Source organism: Podarcis melisellensis, assembly GCF_964234715.1.
Source record: "Podarcis melisellensis genome assembly, chromosome: 7".
Lineage (NCBI taxonomy): Eukaryota > Metazoa > Chordata > Lepidosauria > Squamata > Lacertidae > Podarcis > Podarcis melisellensis.
In genome coordinates, this window is record NC_138539.1 from 7,332,079 (window position 1) to 7,348,753 (window position 16,675).

General features: G+C 42.4%; 4 protein-coding genes across 5 annotated transcripts; 1 reads left to right on the top strand and 3 right to left on the bottom strand.

The window, feature by feature from the left end:
- The first annotated feature begins 1,181 nt into the window (after window positions 1-1,181).
- LOC309373893 (mas-related G-protein coupled receptor member H-like) lies at window positions 1,182-5,036 on the top strand. The gene is made up of 2 exons (XM_081918385.1): window positions 1,182-1,423; window positions 3,223-5,036. The coding sequence occupies exon 2, from the start codon at window positions 3,246-3,248 to the stop codon at window positions 4,260-4,262; it is 1,017 nt and encodes a 338-aa protein (XP_081774511.1). The 5' UTR covers window positions 1,182-1,423; window positions 3,223-3,245; the 3' UTR covers window positions 4,263-5,036.
- A 2,792-nt stretch (window positions 5,037-7,828) lies between these two features.
- On the bottom strand, window positions 7,829-10,787 carry LOC309374339 (mas-related G-protein coupled receptor member H-like). The gene is made up of 2 exons (XM_081919149.1): window positions 10,585-10,787; window positions 7,829-10,457 (listed from the first exon to the last, which is right to left on the bottom strand). Exon 2 carries the CDS (start codon window positions 10,402-10,404, stop codon window positions 9,424-9,426), a length of 981 nt encoding a protein of 326 aa, XP_081775275.1. The 5' UTR covers window positions 10,405-10,457; window positions 10,585-10,787; the 3' UTR covers window positions 7,829-9,423.
- A 65-nt stretch (window positions 10,788-10,852) lies between these two features.
- LOC309374337 (mas-related G-protein coupled receptor member H-like) lies at window positions 10,853-13,422 on the bottom strand. Its single transcript, XM_081919146.1, has 2 exons — window positions 13,275-13,422; window positions 10,853-13,147 (listed from the first exon to the last, which is right to left on the bottom strand). The coding sequence occupies exon 2, from the start codon at window positions 13,092-13,094 to the stop codon at window positions 12,108-12,110; it is 987 nt and encodes a 328-aa protein (XP_081775272.1). The 5' UTR covers window positions 13,095-13,147; window positions 13,275-13,422; the 3' UTR covers window positions 10,853-12,107.
- LOC309374338 (mas-related G-protein coupled receptor member H-like) lies at window positions 13,314-15,973 on the bottom strand. 2 transcript variants are annotated; one of them, XM_081919148.1, is made up of 3 exons: window positions 15,959-15,973; window positions 14,783-15,832; window positions 13,314-13,355 (listed from the first exon to the last, which is right to left on the bottom strand). In XM_081919148.1, exon 2 carries the CDS (start codon window positions 15,777-15,779, stop codon window positions 14,793-14,795), a length of 987 nt encoding a protein of 328 aa, XP_081775274.1. In that variant the 5' UTR covers window positions 15,780-15,832; window positions 15,959-15,973; the 3' UTR covers window positions 13,314-13,355; window positions 14,783-14,792. The 2 variants fall into 2 exon arrangements, with proteins under 2 accessions (XP_081775274.1, XP_081775273.1); XM_081919147.1 differs by lacking the exon at window positions 13,314-13,355 and having other exon boundaries at window positions 14,196-15,832.
- Window positions 15,974-16,675: the final 702 nt, after the last annotated feature.

Below are 16,675 nucleotides of genomic sequence, written 5' to 3' on the forward strand. Positions count from 1 at the left end.
AGTGAGCCAGTACACAGATACATTTATCAGTGAATTGTTGCATTTGGTATTGTGCAGCAGAAGCCCTTTGAATAGATAGGAAGAAACTGTGATGAAGTGTTTTGTGGGGACAAATCACAAAAGTCACAAAAGTGATTGTGCTGATTTTGGTAGTGGGATGCATGTGCATGATATCTGCTGGAGGGGCAACCCCCCACCTGTCAATAAATTCCTGCAACAAGGCAACTCCACGTCTGGGGGAAAAAACAAGTTAGAAGAAAGGAGATTCTAAGTAAACATCAGGGAGAACTTTCTGACAGTAGTTTGACAGTGGAACAGACTCCCTTGGGAAGTGGTGGACTCTCCTTCACTGGAGGTTTTGAAGCAGAGGTTAGATGGTAACTGTCAGTTGAGACCCCTGCATTGCAGCGGGTTGGACTAGATGACACTGGGTTCTTTCCAAATCTACTATTCTATTATTCTATACAGTGATACCTCGGTTTAAGTACTTAATTCATTCCGGAGGTCCGTTCTTAACCCGAAACTGTTCTTAACCTGAAGCACCACTTTAGCTAATGGGGCCTCCTGCTGCCGCCGCCAGAGCATGATTTCTGTTCTCATCCTGAAGCAAAGTTCTTAACCTGAAGCACTATTTCTGGGTTAGTGGAGTCTGTAACCTGAAGCTTATGTAACCTGAAGCGTATGTAACCCGAGGTACCACTGTATCCTCCACCAGCTGGAAGAAACAGAAAATCCTCTTTTCGTTTGCAAGCTCTGGGTTCACAAAGAGTTAAATCTTCCGCCATGCAAAGTTTCCTGTGCGCAGGAGATCTAAATCTTCACCAGAAAGACTGCTGGATCACTTTGCAAAGTCTCCGTGGCCTGTCTCTGGCACATCAGCACCACAGATAACCAGCTCCTTCTGCAAATTGTACTTTCCTCTTTAACTGAGAGTAGCATTCCAGCCTCTTTTAAAAAATGCAGTCTGTGTAGTTCCCTCCCAGGCTCACCATGCACACTCTGTACATGTGCTCTCAGATCAGTCAGCAGCGAGAGCCAGGGGGAAAGCAGTTCGTGCTCTCTCTTCTTCAGAAACAGCAGTACTTGCTCTGGACTGGGGATTTCCTAGGCCGAATGAACACCCGAAGATTCTCAGGAATCTGTGAAGTCTGGGAGGGGGTGGGGTGCGTGGGAAGAAGGCGGATCTGGCTAGAAGGGGTGGAGGAGGAGGGAAAGAGCTGCTGGAGAGACTCCAGTCGAGAAAAAGCAGCGAAGAAGAGCAAGAGAGCGAGAATCAGAAGGGCGTGTGAATAACAGGAAAGCAAGCACGGAGAAAACATTCTCCCGCTGAAGGAGGAAGGAAGGACTGTTACCAGCCAGCCAGATCGCGCGTTTTGCTGGAAGCTTTAGGTCCCCCAGGAGGGACTGGACAAAGAAAGGATCTGTAAGTTATGTCTGTAACTTTTATATCTGTAAATTTTGATTCTTCTGTTTGTTTGTTTTTTTAAAGAGTTTTGTGTTCCCATCTCCTCACTTTGTCCTCCTTTGAAAGTTCCAGGTTTTGGTGGGGATCTGTGATGTTCCTGGGGACCTCTTCTCTGGTTTCTCAATCTCTCCATACCCAGGCACTCCAGAGGGCACCGGCAACCATGGGTGTGGCCAGGGGGGTAGTTAACTGCGCCCCCTCACATAAAGCCTGCCCCCCAACATAAATCCAGGCTATGCCTTGCATTTAGGTGGGGGTCAAGTCACTCCCGCTTGCATCCTGCATTGCCCTCTGTGAACACGGAATTGTGAAATGAGAAGGAGCCTGGAAACTCATCCAGCCCTCTGTTGAGGCTGGGGTCCCACCAGGACATCACCGCTGATAGGTGGCCATCCAGCCTCTTCTTTCAACCTCTAATTCAGGAAGGTGTCTCTTTGAAGAGACAGGAATAAATAAAGTCTGATCCGAAGGAGGCTCCTACTGTTGAGAGCATGGAGAAGTTTCTTTAGTACTGTTCTCAATATTTTTCATGGCCAGGTCAAGATATTTCTCTCCCCCACACTCACTCCTTTTCATTTTTTAAGTAGTATTCAAAATTGCAAAAGTTTTTAGTGGTTTCTAGCTGACCACAATGAGGCTCCAAGATTTGTTAAATGTCGGAGTGTGATGTAAAAGCAGTTTCTCTCCCACCACTTCCTCTGTGGGCTGATTCAGCTTCTGCTTCCATTCATTTTTGTCATCCTTCTGCCTTAACCTCCCAACCCCCATATTTTAGTAACGTAAGTGTTACTCTTACGTATCAGTTGCCTGGATGCATAATAACAGTAGTATTAATAACAGTAATCTTTAAAACAATTTTACGGAAGGTTTTTAACATTTTGAGCATTAAAACCCAAATGCATTTATAAAAAGGAGTGTATAAAAAAAGAATAACAACAACAACAAAAATACCCATGATCCTTACAAAACACAATTAAATAAAAAAGAGGAAGAGAAGGAACAAATTAAAAATAACTAAAAGAATAGAAAAGACTAGGAAAAAATGATTAAAAAAAAGAACTCCTGCCTCCCTATTTGACAATTATCTGTTACAACAGTTATTCAAAGTATTTATCATATGTACTCCATAATAGTTTTGTCCCCTCTGTAGGCTGTAACTCTGCCCAAATTTCTCTCTAGAGTCCAGCCTTTAATGTTCAGTTACTCAGACAGCACAAAACGACTCTTCTAACAGTAATCCAAATTGATATCTCTCCTGTTTCTATATAAAATCTCTTATAAAGTCATTTTAAACAGTTACAATAATAGTAATGGTAATGCTGGAATTCAGCTGGAAAATCTACTATTTTGGATTATTGTTAACTCTGTGTTTGGGCACCTACTGAGATATTGCATTCTTATTTTGCATGATGGTTCCTGAGATCAAGGGACAGGGTTTGTCTATGTTTTAATACAGCTGGATGTCATTGTGAATCAAGATGGCAGACTGAAACTTGCAAAACTTCACTGCTTTTAATCACTGATTTCAAAACTTCGCTGATTTTAATCACTGATTTCAAAACTTTGCTGATTGTTTAGGTTTTTTTGGAATTCTCATGCAAAGCCATAACTGAAACTTCTAATGTCACCCGTTCATGCCAGCTTTCGGTTGCCTCGCCTTATAAAACAGCAAAAGTGTTGATATGAAATGTTCAGATACTTCTGTAGTCCAGCTCAACCAGAGTGACTAATTCCCTTCTGTTTCCACCCTCCAACAGAACAGAAAACGGTGTGGAGTATTATGAACAGCAGTGAGTGGGGCAGCAACATTTTCACCATGGACACTGAAAACACATATGAAATGTACGGAGAGCAACTTCGCACAACATGTTTCGAAGAAGAAATCTACAGATATGCATTTTCTGAATTGGGTTATTATACTAAACCCATTGCCATCCTTATCTGCATATTTGGGTTGCTGGGGAATGGATATGTTTTGTGGCTCCTTGATTCCTATATTAAGAGAAATCCTTTCACCACCTACATCCTGAATTTGACTGCAGCTGACTTTGGCCTGCTCATGTTTTTGTCTCTGTCCCTTATCTTTTTGTTCGCTGATGACCTCTGTGGATTACCACTCCCTGTCCGCATTTCTACAATACCCCTGTTGCACTTATGCCAATTTTGCTATACTGCCAGTCTCTGTTTCCATACAATCATCAGTATAGAAAGATGCCTCTTTGTCTCTTTTCTGAGCTGCTACCAACATCGGCGGCCACAATCCCTTTCGTCTGGGCTATCTGTGCTAGTCTGGATCCTGTGTGTCATGTTCTGCGGAATGGAAATTTCATTTTACCTGGTCTATAATATGATATTATACCCAGTTGTCGAGAACATGTTCATTGTGGTCATATGGGTTTTGCCTCCAATTTTAGCTGTCTTCACTTTGCTCCTGCTGGTCAAAATGTGTTGCAACTCTCAGCGCCGACTGCCAGGAAGCCTAACTACTGCCATTCTTCTCTCCCTCCTGTTTCTCCTCCTCTGCCATGGCCCATGGAGCATCACATTTCTGCTACCCTCCCCTAAGCATTCACGAACTCTTATTGCACTTTCACAGCTCCTCTACTCTGTCAATGGCAGCATTAAGCCAGTGCTTTATTACTTGGTGGGGAAAGGGGGCAAATGTTCCTCTACAGAACCCCTGAAGGTCATTTTCAGGAGGGTCTTCCAGGATGAACACTATCCTCTGCAAGAGAACATGTTGACTGATGCAGAGAAACTTAGTGCCGTAACTTGTTCAACCCAAGCCATCAACTGACTAAGCCAGCATTGTTCTTGAATAGAAATGCTTTGATCCTGGAACATGTAAGAATAATTGCTCATAGTGGACTATACCATGAAGCTCAATCTCCTTACCCAGGAATGAAGATGCAAGATGTAATCAATAGGCACAGCAAAAAGCCACAGCTTCGTTAACTCAAAGGAATGCTTTTCTCTTGCCATACTGATTTAACTGCCACTTCTCTCTAGCTCAGTATTGATAAAGTTGCTGCAGCATAGTCCATTGCCGTCAGGAACCTCAGGGTACCTCCCTGTGTGGAGTAAAGTCAGCCATGTTGATGACTATCACTTCCTCTTGTGGGAGCATAGTCCCATAGTAAACTGCTCAAGACCTCAAGGATGACCTCTCTCCGTGTGAACCTACCTGGACCCTGAGATCCTCATCTGAGGTCCTCCTTCATGTGCCTCCTCCACAAAGAGGTCTCAAGGGTGGCAACACAAGAACGGACCTTTTCTGCAGTGGTCCCCCATTTGTGGAATGCTCTCCCCAGGGAGGTTTGCCTGGCACAATCCTTATACACCTTTAGGCACCAGGCAAATACTTTCCTGTTTAACCAGGCCTTTGGCTGATTCACATCCAATACCCTTTTAAAATGTGTTTGGGGGCGTTGTCAACTGTTATTGAATTGCTTTTGTTTGTATTCTGTATTTTGTGCTTTTATATTGTGATTGTATCTTGTGAACCACCCTGAGACCTGCGGGTATAGGGAAGTGTACAAATTTAATATATAATAATAATAGTTTAACTATGCATTGTGTGGATTGATTTGTCTGTGTGAAGAAATACTTTCTTTGGCCCCAGATGCTGTAACCTTTCCTCAGGGGGTAGTTTGCTGTGAGATTGCTGGGTTTTTACTGCCTATGTGTTTGTCAGGAGTCAGGGAATCTGCTCCCTCCCAGGGTGGCAGCCAATAAGCAGATAAAAAAGAAGAGTTCTTACCAAGTCTTTTATTCAAGATTCACAGTAGAAGACATAGCAATGCCACCTCTTTTAGATAATGGCATTGCTCTGTGTAAAGTTCCACCGCCTCCGTCTCTCCTATCATACATCATCCCTGCTCCGGCTGATCTGGGCTTTCTGGGTTTAATCCTTCTGTTCTACTACTCTCAATGCTCTCCTGGGATAAGGGGAGGGATAAGGGGAGGGGTCTGGCATGCTTTCCAAAGACGCTGAGTCTGTCAGCTGTCTCTACCCTGGTGCTTCTTCTTCCTCCTGCTCCTCTCCCAATATTTCCCAGCTTCTGCCCTCTGCAGCCCCTGAACCTTGACCTTCTGCAAACCACTGTTCTAAATCTATACTGTCTCCCTCTTCTCTGGGAAGTGCAGCAGGAGGAGTGGGGTGGTGGTCTTCACCATTCCTCCTCAGACCAGTCCCTGACAGTGTTTCATATATAGTCCTTTTAGGCAATGCCATGGGTTCTTTGAAACGTTTGATTAGGAGGAATTCAGTGATGTACTAAAGCAGGGGTCAGAAACCTAAGGCCCATGGGCTGGAAGCGGCCCATGGAGGCCACTTAACCGGCCCCCGGGCCGCCCCCGAACTGAGATGCCCGCTCATCAAGTCCCTGAGTGCTGCACTAAACCGGCGCAGCGCAGCATGGGGACTCTCTTCCGTGGCTCCGGAAATCACTTCTGTGCATGGCCAGACGCCAGAAATCGTGTCTGCGCATGTCCGCGGTGCCGGAAATTGCTTCTTCTCAAGCATAATTTCCAGGGTCTGGGCATGCGCAGAAGCAACTTCCGGCACCGCGGACATGCGCAGACGTAATTTTCGGCGTTGTGCTGCACCGGCCTGGCCCACGAAGGGTCTCTGCAGGAGTGATCTGGCCCATGCCCAGTAAGCCTTGCCGACCCCTGTACTAAGGCATCCATTCTGTCTAATTAAGCATCTTTGCTTGCTAGTCAGAATGATCACCCTCTTCTGCCGCACTTCATATTGCAAGGTTTATCCCAATCCCTGCAAGCCAATTTTGGTGAGCACATAGGGGTGGAATATTTGCTCAGGGCTTCTGCTGGTGTGGTTTGCTAGCTGAATTAGCAATGGAAATCTACAGCTTTCACAGCATCACAACCTGGCTTCTATGTGGCTGGTCAAAAAACCATCTTGTGGAGGCTGCAGAGGAAAGGCATAAATGAGTAGATCTCCTTTCAAATCATGACTGAGTCAAGAGCCAAAACCAAACCATTTGCAGAATCCCTCCTGCTTTATTTGCAATTCTCTATAGTCACCTTGGGGCCTTGAATAAGACAATGAATGAATAAGGTTATTCAGAAGAATAACAATAGCATATGCAGCTGCTGTCCCTTGCTATGAACTTGCATGTTGCCTTCTAAAGTGGGAAGCAGGTGGCCAAGGAGGTTGGAGGAGGTGGATTTAGAGCAGTGTGGCCTTGGTTCAGTATACCTGAAGGAGCGTCTCCACCTCCATTGTTCTGCCCAGACACTGAGGTCCAGCTCCAAGGGCCTTCTGGCAGTTCCCTCACTGCAAGAAACCAAGTTACAGGGAACCAGATAGAGGGCCTTCTCTGTAGTGGCACCCACTCTGTGGAACGCCCTCCCACCAGATGTCAAAGAGAAAAACAACTACCAGACCTTTAGAAGACATCTGAAGGCAGCCCTGTTTAGGGAAGCTTTTAATGCTTAATAGATTATTGTATTTTAATATTCTGTTGGAAGCCGCCCAGAGTGCCTGAGGAAACCCAGCCAGATGGGCGGGGTATATATAATATATTATTATTATTATTATTATTATTATTATTATTATTATTATTATTATTCCACTGCACTGGGGTCAATGGAAGGCATCACCACTCTGACATAGTGCATGTACCGAATGGAAGGCAAGAGGTGCAGTGCGCCAAATTTTTGCCTTGCAGAGGGTGCCAGTGAAATTTGAAAGGCCAAAGACTAGGAGGAGGACTGACCTGATGATGTATCATATCCAGATCCACAGTTTCTTCTGCTCCTGTCCAGGTGAGCCAACAACCATTAGCTCCCTTGCCACTGATTTGCCTGTCATAGCATCAGTTTATTATTGGATGTGAAAGGTTTGCCTTTTATATTCTTTGGTGTACTACTGAATATCATGTTGCTTTTTATGATCCCAGAGCTGCCCCACCCCATTCATGGTTAGCAGCTTTTAAGCCTTTTGACAGTGTCAATAAATAGGTAATGAAATGAAAGACTAAATCTAGTCAATATTGATTGCTTTCTCTGTTCCCACTGTTTCTTTCTCTTTGAAAATGTCCCCATGTGTACAGGAAGCAGTGATGCTTAGTTCTCATGTTCAGTGTGTGTGCCTTTGACAGTGCAAGTAGCCATGTTGGTCTGACGCACTGAAAATATATAATAAAAATAATAAAAATGTCCAGTGGCACCTTAGAGACCAACTACATTTGTTCTTGGTATAAGCTTTTGTGTCTATGCATGCAAGAACAAACTTAGTTGGTCTCTAAGGTGCTACTGGACAGTTTTTTTAAAATATATATATATTTTAAAAGATTGTTTAGGTAGAGGTTTAACAACAACCACAATCACCACCACAACAGTAATAATTTTATTTATATCCTGCTTTTGCCCTGACAGGGACTCAAGATAGCATACAGATAAAAACAAGAATGGCTAAAAACATAAAAAGAAACAATAATTAAAAACAAACAAACAAGTAAACATTGATGGAACAACTTCACTCTTAAACTGTAAGATTTGATGCAATATATTAGTTAACTTGAGAAGAAATGAGATATTCCAGCATATTGTGTGCACCATAATATTTAACCTTGAGTTGCATCACATTGGCCAATGACCCAAAGCAAGGTCGTGACTCATGTTTTCCCCAGTCAGGATAGCTCTCTGAAGAAAGTTAATAGCCTCCATTCTGCCCTTTTTCCACTGCCCACAAAGCACATCACTCTATATATCTAGCAAGGTAAACAGTGGCCTACTTTAGGAGAACAAGAGGAAGGAAAATGAAAGACAGGATACATGACAACAGAGAGGAAACCAAGGCAATTCTCCAAGTGGCTACCAAGGTGCTTACTTTATGTTGTCCACAATGATTGCCAATCTGAGCCTACAATTCAGCAATTTCCATTATTGCTATTATTCATTTCATCGCTATGCCTCTGTATATTTTAAAGAAAAAACCTCAGTGTGGTTTAAAACACATGAGAGCATCAAATCCAGGATAAAACAATACTGGAGAAAGTTAAATATACATTCAAAGCAAAATAGTTACCAAGAAACTAAAATATTGTCTTAAACATTTCGAAAGAAAACATTACTAGAAGAAGCCAAATTAAAAAAAATGCACATTTAAAACAGCACAATTGACAAGGTAATAAAATGTTATTGTAAGCATAGAACATGTCTGCTCCTGTTGTTGCCAATCCTGTGGAGTCTGCAGTGTCATTAAGAAGTATGGCTTATTTACACATATTTAAACCTGAGTTTTGATTGAGGGAGTGCAGAACCTCCCTCCCCAAGAGTGTCTCTTGCTGCTTCTCTCATAGCTTCAGTCAGCTTGAGTCCAGAGCAGTCAGCTATGCCCACCAGTCTCTAGGTTGCAGCCTGCACTCATGGAGGTCTCACTTTTGTTCTCTTTCCTCTTCCTAGAACACATCCAGGAATATATAGGGGGGGATCTGACAGACAGGGATCTGGGGATACCTTGTAACAATATTATTTGTGGTGGAACCAGGTTGGACTGGAGATGCAGGAGGTTCTGCCAGGGGACCAGGTGGCTTTTACAGCAGCTGAAGCTTCACACATAATGACCAGGTGTGTTTTATTCACACTTTCACACCAGGGGTGTGCAGAGCTTCCAAAGGAATGGAATTGGGAAGAATCCTGCTTATGCCTTTGAAGTCTTGGAGTCCTTGGTATTTGAACACATCCCACTTCGTGAATGATTAATTTTTCTTTATTAATTTGTATGCTACCTCATGTTCATGTTAGCTACTAAGCAAATAACAAGTATAAAAACTAAAGGAGCAAACATAACAAGATAAACACCCATGATTATAAGTTGTAGAAAAGAAGCAGAAAAACACGAATCTACAGACTTTTTTTTTTAGAATAAACCTATGCTGTTGGTCATCTCTAATGCCATTCCAACAGCTTAGCTTACAAGGAGAGACTTAAGGAGTCATCAAAATTGAATCTGTTGCAGCTGGAAGACTCCGATCTTCTCTGCAATCATCTTTGTCTCTAAAAACTCTTTCCAGCACCACCTTCAAGGGTTCTCTGGATTGATGTGTCGTTTTCCTTCCAATTAAGAAGTAAATGAATGGATTAACACTGCTGTTGATAACAGCAGATACTACTCCAAATAATGCCGTTATTATATTAATATCACCAAGAAGATATTGAACAGTTATTATGACACTGAGTGGAACACCAAAAATGAGGAAGAAAAGAAGAGCAAGCAAGAGCGCTGTGTAGAACTTTCCTCGTTGGCGTTGATGTAAACTGCAGCAGACCTTGATGAAAAGGATCACAGTACAGATAACCACAACAAGTGTGCAAAATACAGAGGTGATCATATGAATGACACAAATCATTATTTCAAAGTCTGCATATTGGGTTAAAATGAAAAAGTGATAGATTCCAAAGACCAGAATGGACATTGCCCATATTAATGCGCAAACAATTTCAGACAGGTGTTCTAGACGGTGGCATCGATACCAGATTGGGAAGACAACAGAGAGACATTTCTCGACACTGATGGCTGTCAGTAGATATAAGCTTATGGCATGTGCGGAAATAAACAGTTCAAAACTCAGCCGAGAGGAAATTCCTCCTACATCCCAAAATCTAGCTGAAATTGAAAATGCTAAAAATACAAGGACACAAGAATCAGCTACAGCCAAGTTCAAGATGTAGGTGGTGATGGGATTCTTCTTCACGATGAAGCAGAGAAACCAGATGACAATTGCATTCCCCACCAGGCCACCTATAAATATTGTAAGGATGAAAAGAAAGAAAAAGAGCAGCAGGTAATATGTGAAGGAAGAAAGTTCAGATTCAGAATCTTCCTCTGGGAATGCTGAAGGGCTGTAGTCTCCAGAAAACCCACTAATGGTTAAACCAAGTGATGCTGCTGTGCTCTGGTCAGCCATAATGAAATCTTTTCTTTTGGATTCTTCCTTCTTCCCTGTTCTCTGCACTATGTCTGCAAGCAGAAGGGATGAGGATCAAAAGGGATAATCACTAAAAGTAAGTGCCTACACAATTCCAATATGGAAAGCTTCTAACTCATTTGTTATAGGTAGCCCAGGAAAGAGATTAACACTACTCACCTGCTACAGCTTCAAGAAGAAGAATAGAAATATAAAATTGTTGAGTTTGAAGGGACCTTAAGGATCATTCACTCCAACCCCCTGCAATGCAGGAAAACATTTTGGGCAAAATAAAGAAGAGCTTCATATAAGAAGCACAAGACTCCCAGTGCATCTAAGAAATAACTCTGGTTACACAGTCTTCTCTGCCCCTTCCTCTGTGATGGTATCTCAGCCAACTGTTGTAATTGTTTATCAGGCTAAAATTATCAGGGTCGAGAGAGGAAGATAAATTGTACAAAAGTTCTGAGATCGCATGACTTTAAACAAGCCTCCTCCAGTCTGATGTCATCCAGATTTTTTGGACTACAACTCCCACCATGTTGTGCTGGATGGGAGTGGGAGATGTAGTTCCAAACATCTGGAGGGCACCAGGTTGGGGAAAGTTGCCTTAAACAAAGGAATGGAGTTGATCCTAAAGCAAGGGTGCAATGTTCTTAGATGCCAACTCAGATATGTCTGGGGATAGCCTCTAGCAGCAAAATGTCTCAGGACCAGTCTTGAAAAGGCCTTAAGGTATCATTGTAACAATGTTTTTTTTTTCTTGACTACCCTTGTATTTAAGGTTGCCAGCAAATTTGGAAAAGATAAGAAGAGATGGCCCTGTAGTTTTTTGAGCACAAGTTGTTCAGTGTGGACACATCAGCTAGTGAAAGTTTTCATAGCACAAAGATAATGGATTACAGCCAAAGGATACAGTGGAACTTCTTCTTCTCCTGCAGTGGAGTCTGCAGAGTCTTTAAGAAATGTGGTTTCTTTACTCATATTTACACCTGAGCTTAGTTGGAGGGACTGCAGAACCTCCCTCCCCAAGAGTGTCTCTTGCTGCTTCTCTCATAGCTTCAGTCAGCTTGAGTCCAGAGCAGTCAGCTATGCCCACCAGTCTCTAGGTTGCAGCCTGCACTCATGAAGTTCTCACCTTTGTTCTCTTTCCTCTTCCCAGAACATATCCAAGAATATATAGGAGGGAATCTGATACACAGGGATCCGGGGATACCTTGTTCCCCCACAAACCTGTAACAATATTATTTGTGGTGGAACCAGGTTGGATTGGAGATGCAGGAGGTTCTGCCAGGGGACCAGATGGCTTTTACAGCAGCTCAAGCTTCACACGTAATGACCAGGTGTGTTAAATTCACACTTTCACACCAGGGGTGTGCAGAGCTTCCAAAGGGATGGAATTGGGAAGAATCCTGCTTATGCCTTTGAAGTCTTGGAGTCCTTGGTATTTGAACACATCCCACTTTGTGAATGATTAATTTTTCTTTATTAATTTGTATGCTACCTCATGTTCATGTTAGCTACTAAGCAAATAACAAGTATAAAAACTAAAGGAGCAAACATAACAAGATAAACACCCATGATTATAAGTTGTAGAAAAGAAGCAGAAAAACACGAATCTACAGACTATTTTTTTTTAGAATAAACCTATGTTGTTGGTCATCTCTAATGCCATCCCCACAGCTTAGCTTACAAGGAGAGACTTAAGGAGTTATCAACATTGAATCTGTTGCGGCTGGAAGACTCCGATCTTCTCTGCAATCATCTTTGTCAGTAAAAACTCTTTCCAGCACCACCTTCAAGGGTTCTCTGGATCGATGTGTCTTTTTCCTTCCAATTAAGAAGTAAATGAATGGATTAACACTGCTGTTGATAACAGCAGATACTACTCCAAATAATGCCATTATTATATTAATATCACCAAGAAGATATTGAACAGTTATTATGACACTGAGTGGAACACCCAAAATGAGGAAGAAAAGAAGAGCAAGCAAGAGTGCTGTGTAGAACTTTCCTCGTTGGCATCGATGTAAACTGCAGCAGACCTTGATGAAAAGGGTCACAGTACAGATGACCACAACAAGTGTGCAAAATACAGAGTTGATCATATGAATGACACAAATCATTATGTCAAAGTCTGCATTTTCGGTTGGAATGACAAAGTGATAGGTTCCAAACACCAGAATGGACATTGCCCATATTAATGCACAAACAATTTCAGACAGGTGTTCTAGACGGTGGCATCGATACCAGATTGGGAAGACAACAGAGAGACATTTCTCGACACTGATGGCTGTCAGTAGATATAAGCTTATGGCATGTGTGGAAATAAACAGTTCAATACAAAGCCCAGAGGAAATTCCTCCTACATCCCAAAAGTAAGCTGAAATTGCAAGTGCTAAAGTAACAAGGACACAAGAATCAGCTACAGCCAAGGTCAAGATGTAGGTGGTGATGGGATTCTTCTTCACGATGAAGCAGAGAAACCAGATGACAATTGCATTCCCCACCAGGCCACATATGAATATTGCAAGGGTAATAATGAAAAGACAGGCAAAGAGAAACAGGTAATGTGTGAAGGAAGCAAGTTCAGATTCATCATCTTCCTCTGGGAAAGCTGAAGGGCTGTAGTCTCCAGAAAACCCATCAATGGTTAAACCAAGTGATGCAGCTGTGTTCTGCTCAGCCATAATGAAATCTTTTCCTTTGGATTCTTCCTTCTTCCCTGCTCTCTGCACTATGTCTGCAAGCAGAAGGGATGAGGAACAGAAGGGATAATCACTAAAAGTAAGTGCCTACACCATTCCAATATGGAAAGCTTCTAACTCATTTGTTATAGGTAGCCCAGGAAAGAGATTAACACTACTCACCTGCTACAGCTTCAAGAAGAAGAATAGAAATATAAAATTGTCGAGTCTGAAGGGACCCTAAGGATCATTCACTCCAACCCCCTGCAATGCAGGAAAACATTTTGGGCAAAAGAAAGAAGAGCTTCATATAAGAGGCACAAGACTCCCAGTGCATCTAAGAAATAACTCTGGTTACACAGTCTTCTCTGCCCCTTCCTCTGTGATGGTATCTCAGCCAACTGTTGTAATTGTTTATCAGGCTAAAATTATCAGGGTCGAGAGAGGAAGATAAATTGTACAAAAGTTCTGAGATCGCATGACTTTAAACAAGCCTCCTCCAGTCTGATGTCATCCAGATTTTTTGGACTACAACTCCCACCATGTTGTGCTGGATGGGAGTGGGAGATGTAGTTCCAAACATCTGGAGGGCACCAGGTTGGGGAAAGTTGCCTTAAACAAAGGAATGGAGTTGATCCTAAAGCAAGGGTGCAATGTTCTTAGATGCCAACTCAGATATGTCTGGGGATAGCCTCTAGCAGCAAAATGTCTCAGGACCAGTCTTGAAAAGGCCTTAAGGTATCATTGTAACAATGTTCTTTTTTTCTTGACAACCCTTGTATTTAAGGTTGCCAGCAAATTTGGAAAAGATAAGAAAAGATGGCCCTGTAGTTGTGTGAGCACAAGTTGTTCAATGTGGACACATCAGCTAGTGAAAGTTTTCATAGCACAAAGATAATGGATTGCAGCCAAAGGATACAGTGGAACTTCTTCTCCTGCAGTGGAGTCTGCAAAATCTTTAAGAAATGTGGTTTCTTTACTCATATTTACACCTGACCTTAGTTGGAGGGACTGCAGAACCTCCCTCCCCAAGAGTGTCTCTTGCTGCTTCTCTCATAGCTTCAGTCAGCTTGAGTCCAGAGCAGTCAGGTATGCCCACCAGTCTCTAGGTTGCAACCTGCACTCATGAAGTTCTCACCTTTGTTCTCTTTCCTCTTCCCAGAACATATCCAGGAATATATAGGAGGGAATCTGATACACAGGGATCTGGGGATACCTTGTTCCCCCACAAACCTGGAACAATATCATTTGTGGTGGAACCAGGTTGGACTGGAGATGCAGGAGGTTCTGCCAGGGGACCAGGTGGCTTTTACAGCAGCTCAAACTTCACACGTAATGACCAGGTGTGTTAAATTCACACTTTCACACCAAGGGTGTGCAGAGCTTCCAAAGGGATGGAGTTGAAAAGAATCCTGCTTATGCCTTTGAAATCTTCGAGCCCTTGGTATTTGAACAAATTCCACTTTGTGAATGATTACTTTTTCTTTATTAATTTGTATGCCACCTGACGTTCATGTTAGCTACTAAGCAAATAACAAGTATAAAAACTAAAGGAGCAAACATTACAAGATAAATACCCATGATTATAAGTTGTAGAAAAGAAGAAGAAAAACACGAATCTACAGACTTTTTTAAAAGAATAAATCTATGTTGTTGGTCATCTCTAACCCCATCCCCACAGCTTAGCTTACAAGGAGAGACTTAAGGAGTCATCAACATTGATTCTGTTGCGGCTGGAAGACTCCGATCTTCTCTGCAATAATCTTTGTCACTAAAAACTCTTTCCAGCACCACCTTCAAGGGTTCTCTGGATTGATGTGTCTTTTTCCTTCCAATTAAGAAGTAAATGAATGGATTAACACTGCTGTTGATAACAGCAGATACTGCTCCAAATAATGCAGTTATTATATTAAAATGAGGAAAAAGATATTGAACAGTTATTATGACACTGAGTGGAACACCCAAAATGAGGAAGAAAAGAAGAGCAAGCAAGAGCACTGTGTAGAACTTTCCTCGTTGGCGTCGATGTAAACTGCAGCAGACCTTGATGAAAAGGGTCACAGTACAGATGACCACAACAAGTGTGCAAAATACAGAGTTGATCATATGAATGACACAAATCATTATGTCAAAGTCTGCATTTTCGGTTGGAATGACAAAGTGATAGATTCCAAAAACCAGAATGGACATTGCCCATATTAATGCACAAACAATTTCAGACAGGTGTTCTAGACGGTGGCATCGATACCAGATTGGGAAGACAACAGAGAGACATTTCTCGACACTGATGGCTGTCAGTAGATATAAGCTTATGGCATGTGCAGAAATAAACAGTTCAATACAAAGCCCAGAGGAAATTCCTCCTACATCCCAAAAGCTAGCTGAAATTGCAAGTGCTAAAGTAACAAGGACACAAGAATCAGCTACAGCCAAGTTCAAGATGTAGGTGGTGATGGGATTCTTCTTCACGATGAAGCAGAGAAACCAGATGACAATTGCATTCCCCACCAGGCCACATATGAATATTGCAAGGGTAATAATGAAAAGACAGGCAAAGAGAAACAGGTAATGTGTGAAGGAAGCAAGTTCAGATTCATAATCTTCCTCTGGGAATGCTGAAGGGCTGTAGTCTCCAGAAAACCCATCAATGGTTAAACCAAGTGATGCTGCTGTGCTCTGTTCAGCCATAATGAAATCTTTTCCTTTGGATTCTTCCTTCTTCCCTGCTCTGTGCACTATGTCTGCAAGCAGAAGGGATGAGGATCAAAAGGGATAATCACTAAAAGTAAATGCCTACACAATTCCAATATGGAAAGCTTCTAACTCATTTGTTATAGGAGCCCAGGAAAGAGATTAGCACTACTCACCTGCTACAGCTTCAAGAAGAATAGAAATATAAAATTGTTGAGTTTGCAGGGACCCTAAGGATCATTCACTCCAACCCCCTGCAATGCAGGAAAACATTTTGGGCAAAATAAAGAAGAGCTTCATATAAGAGGCACAAGACTCCCAATGCATATAAGAAATAACTCTGGTTACACAGTCTTCTCTGCCCCTTCCTCTATGATGGTATCTCAGCCAACTGTTGTAATTGTTTATCAGGCTAAAATTATCAGGGTCGAGAGAGGAAGATAAATTGTACAAATGTTCTGAGATCGCATGACTTTAAACAAGCCTCCTCCAGTCTGATGTCATCCAGATTTTTTGGACTACAACTCCCACCATGTTGTGCTGGATGGGAGTGGGAGATGTAGTTCCAAACATCTGGAGGGCACCAGGTTGGGGAAAGTTGCCTTAAACAAAAGAATGGAGTTGATCCTAAAGCAAGGGTGCAATGTTCTTAGATGCCAACTCAGATGTTTCTGGGGATAGCCTCTAGCAGCAAAATGTCAAGACCAGTCCTGAAAAGGCCTTCAGGTATCATTGTAATGAATTACAAACAGTAATGAAATACCAGCAATTTCGTGAAGACCATAATGTAGAGAAGCCACTTTCCCTTTATGTGCAAGGGAGGAGGATGTTGGTTTCTGCTTTCTTCACTGTGCAGCGAAGTGCTTGTCACGGGACAATGTTTACATTCCACA

Excerpts from the sequence above, each read along its gene's own strand:
- LOC309373893 (XM_081918385.1), top strand. The coding sequence starts at position 3,246 with ATGAACAGCAGTGAGTGGGGCAGCAACATTTTCACCATGGACACTGAA.
- LOC309374339 (XM_081919149.1), bottom strand. The coding sequence starts at position 10,404 with ATGGCTGACCAGAGCACAGCAGCATCACTTGGTTTAACCATTAGTGGG.
- LOC309374337 (XM_081919146.1), bottom strand. The coding sequence starts at position 13,094 with ATGGCTGAGCAGAACACAGCTGCATCACTTGGTTTAACCATTGATGGG.
- LOC309374338 (XM_081919148.1), bottom strand. The coding sequence starts at position 15,779 with ATGGCTGAACAGAGCACAGCAGCATCACTTGGTTTAACCATTGATGGG.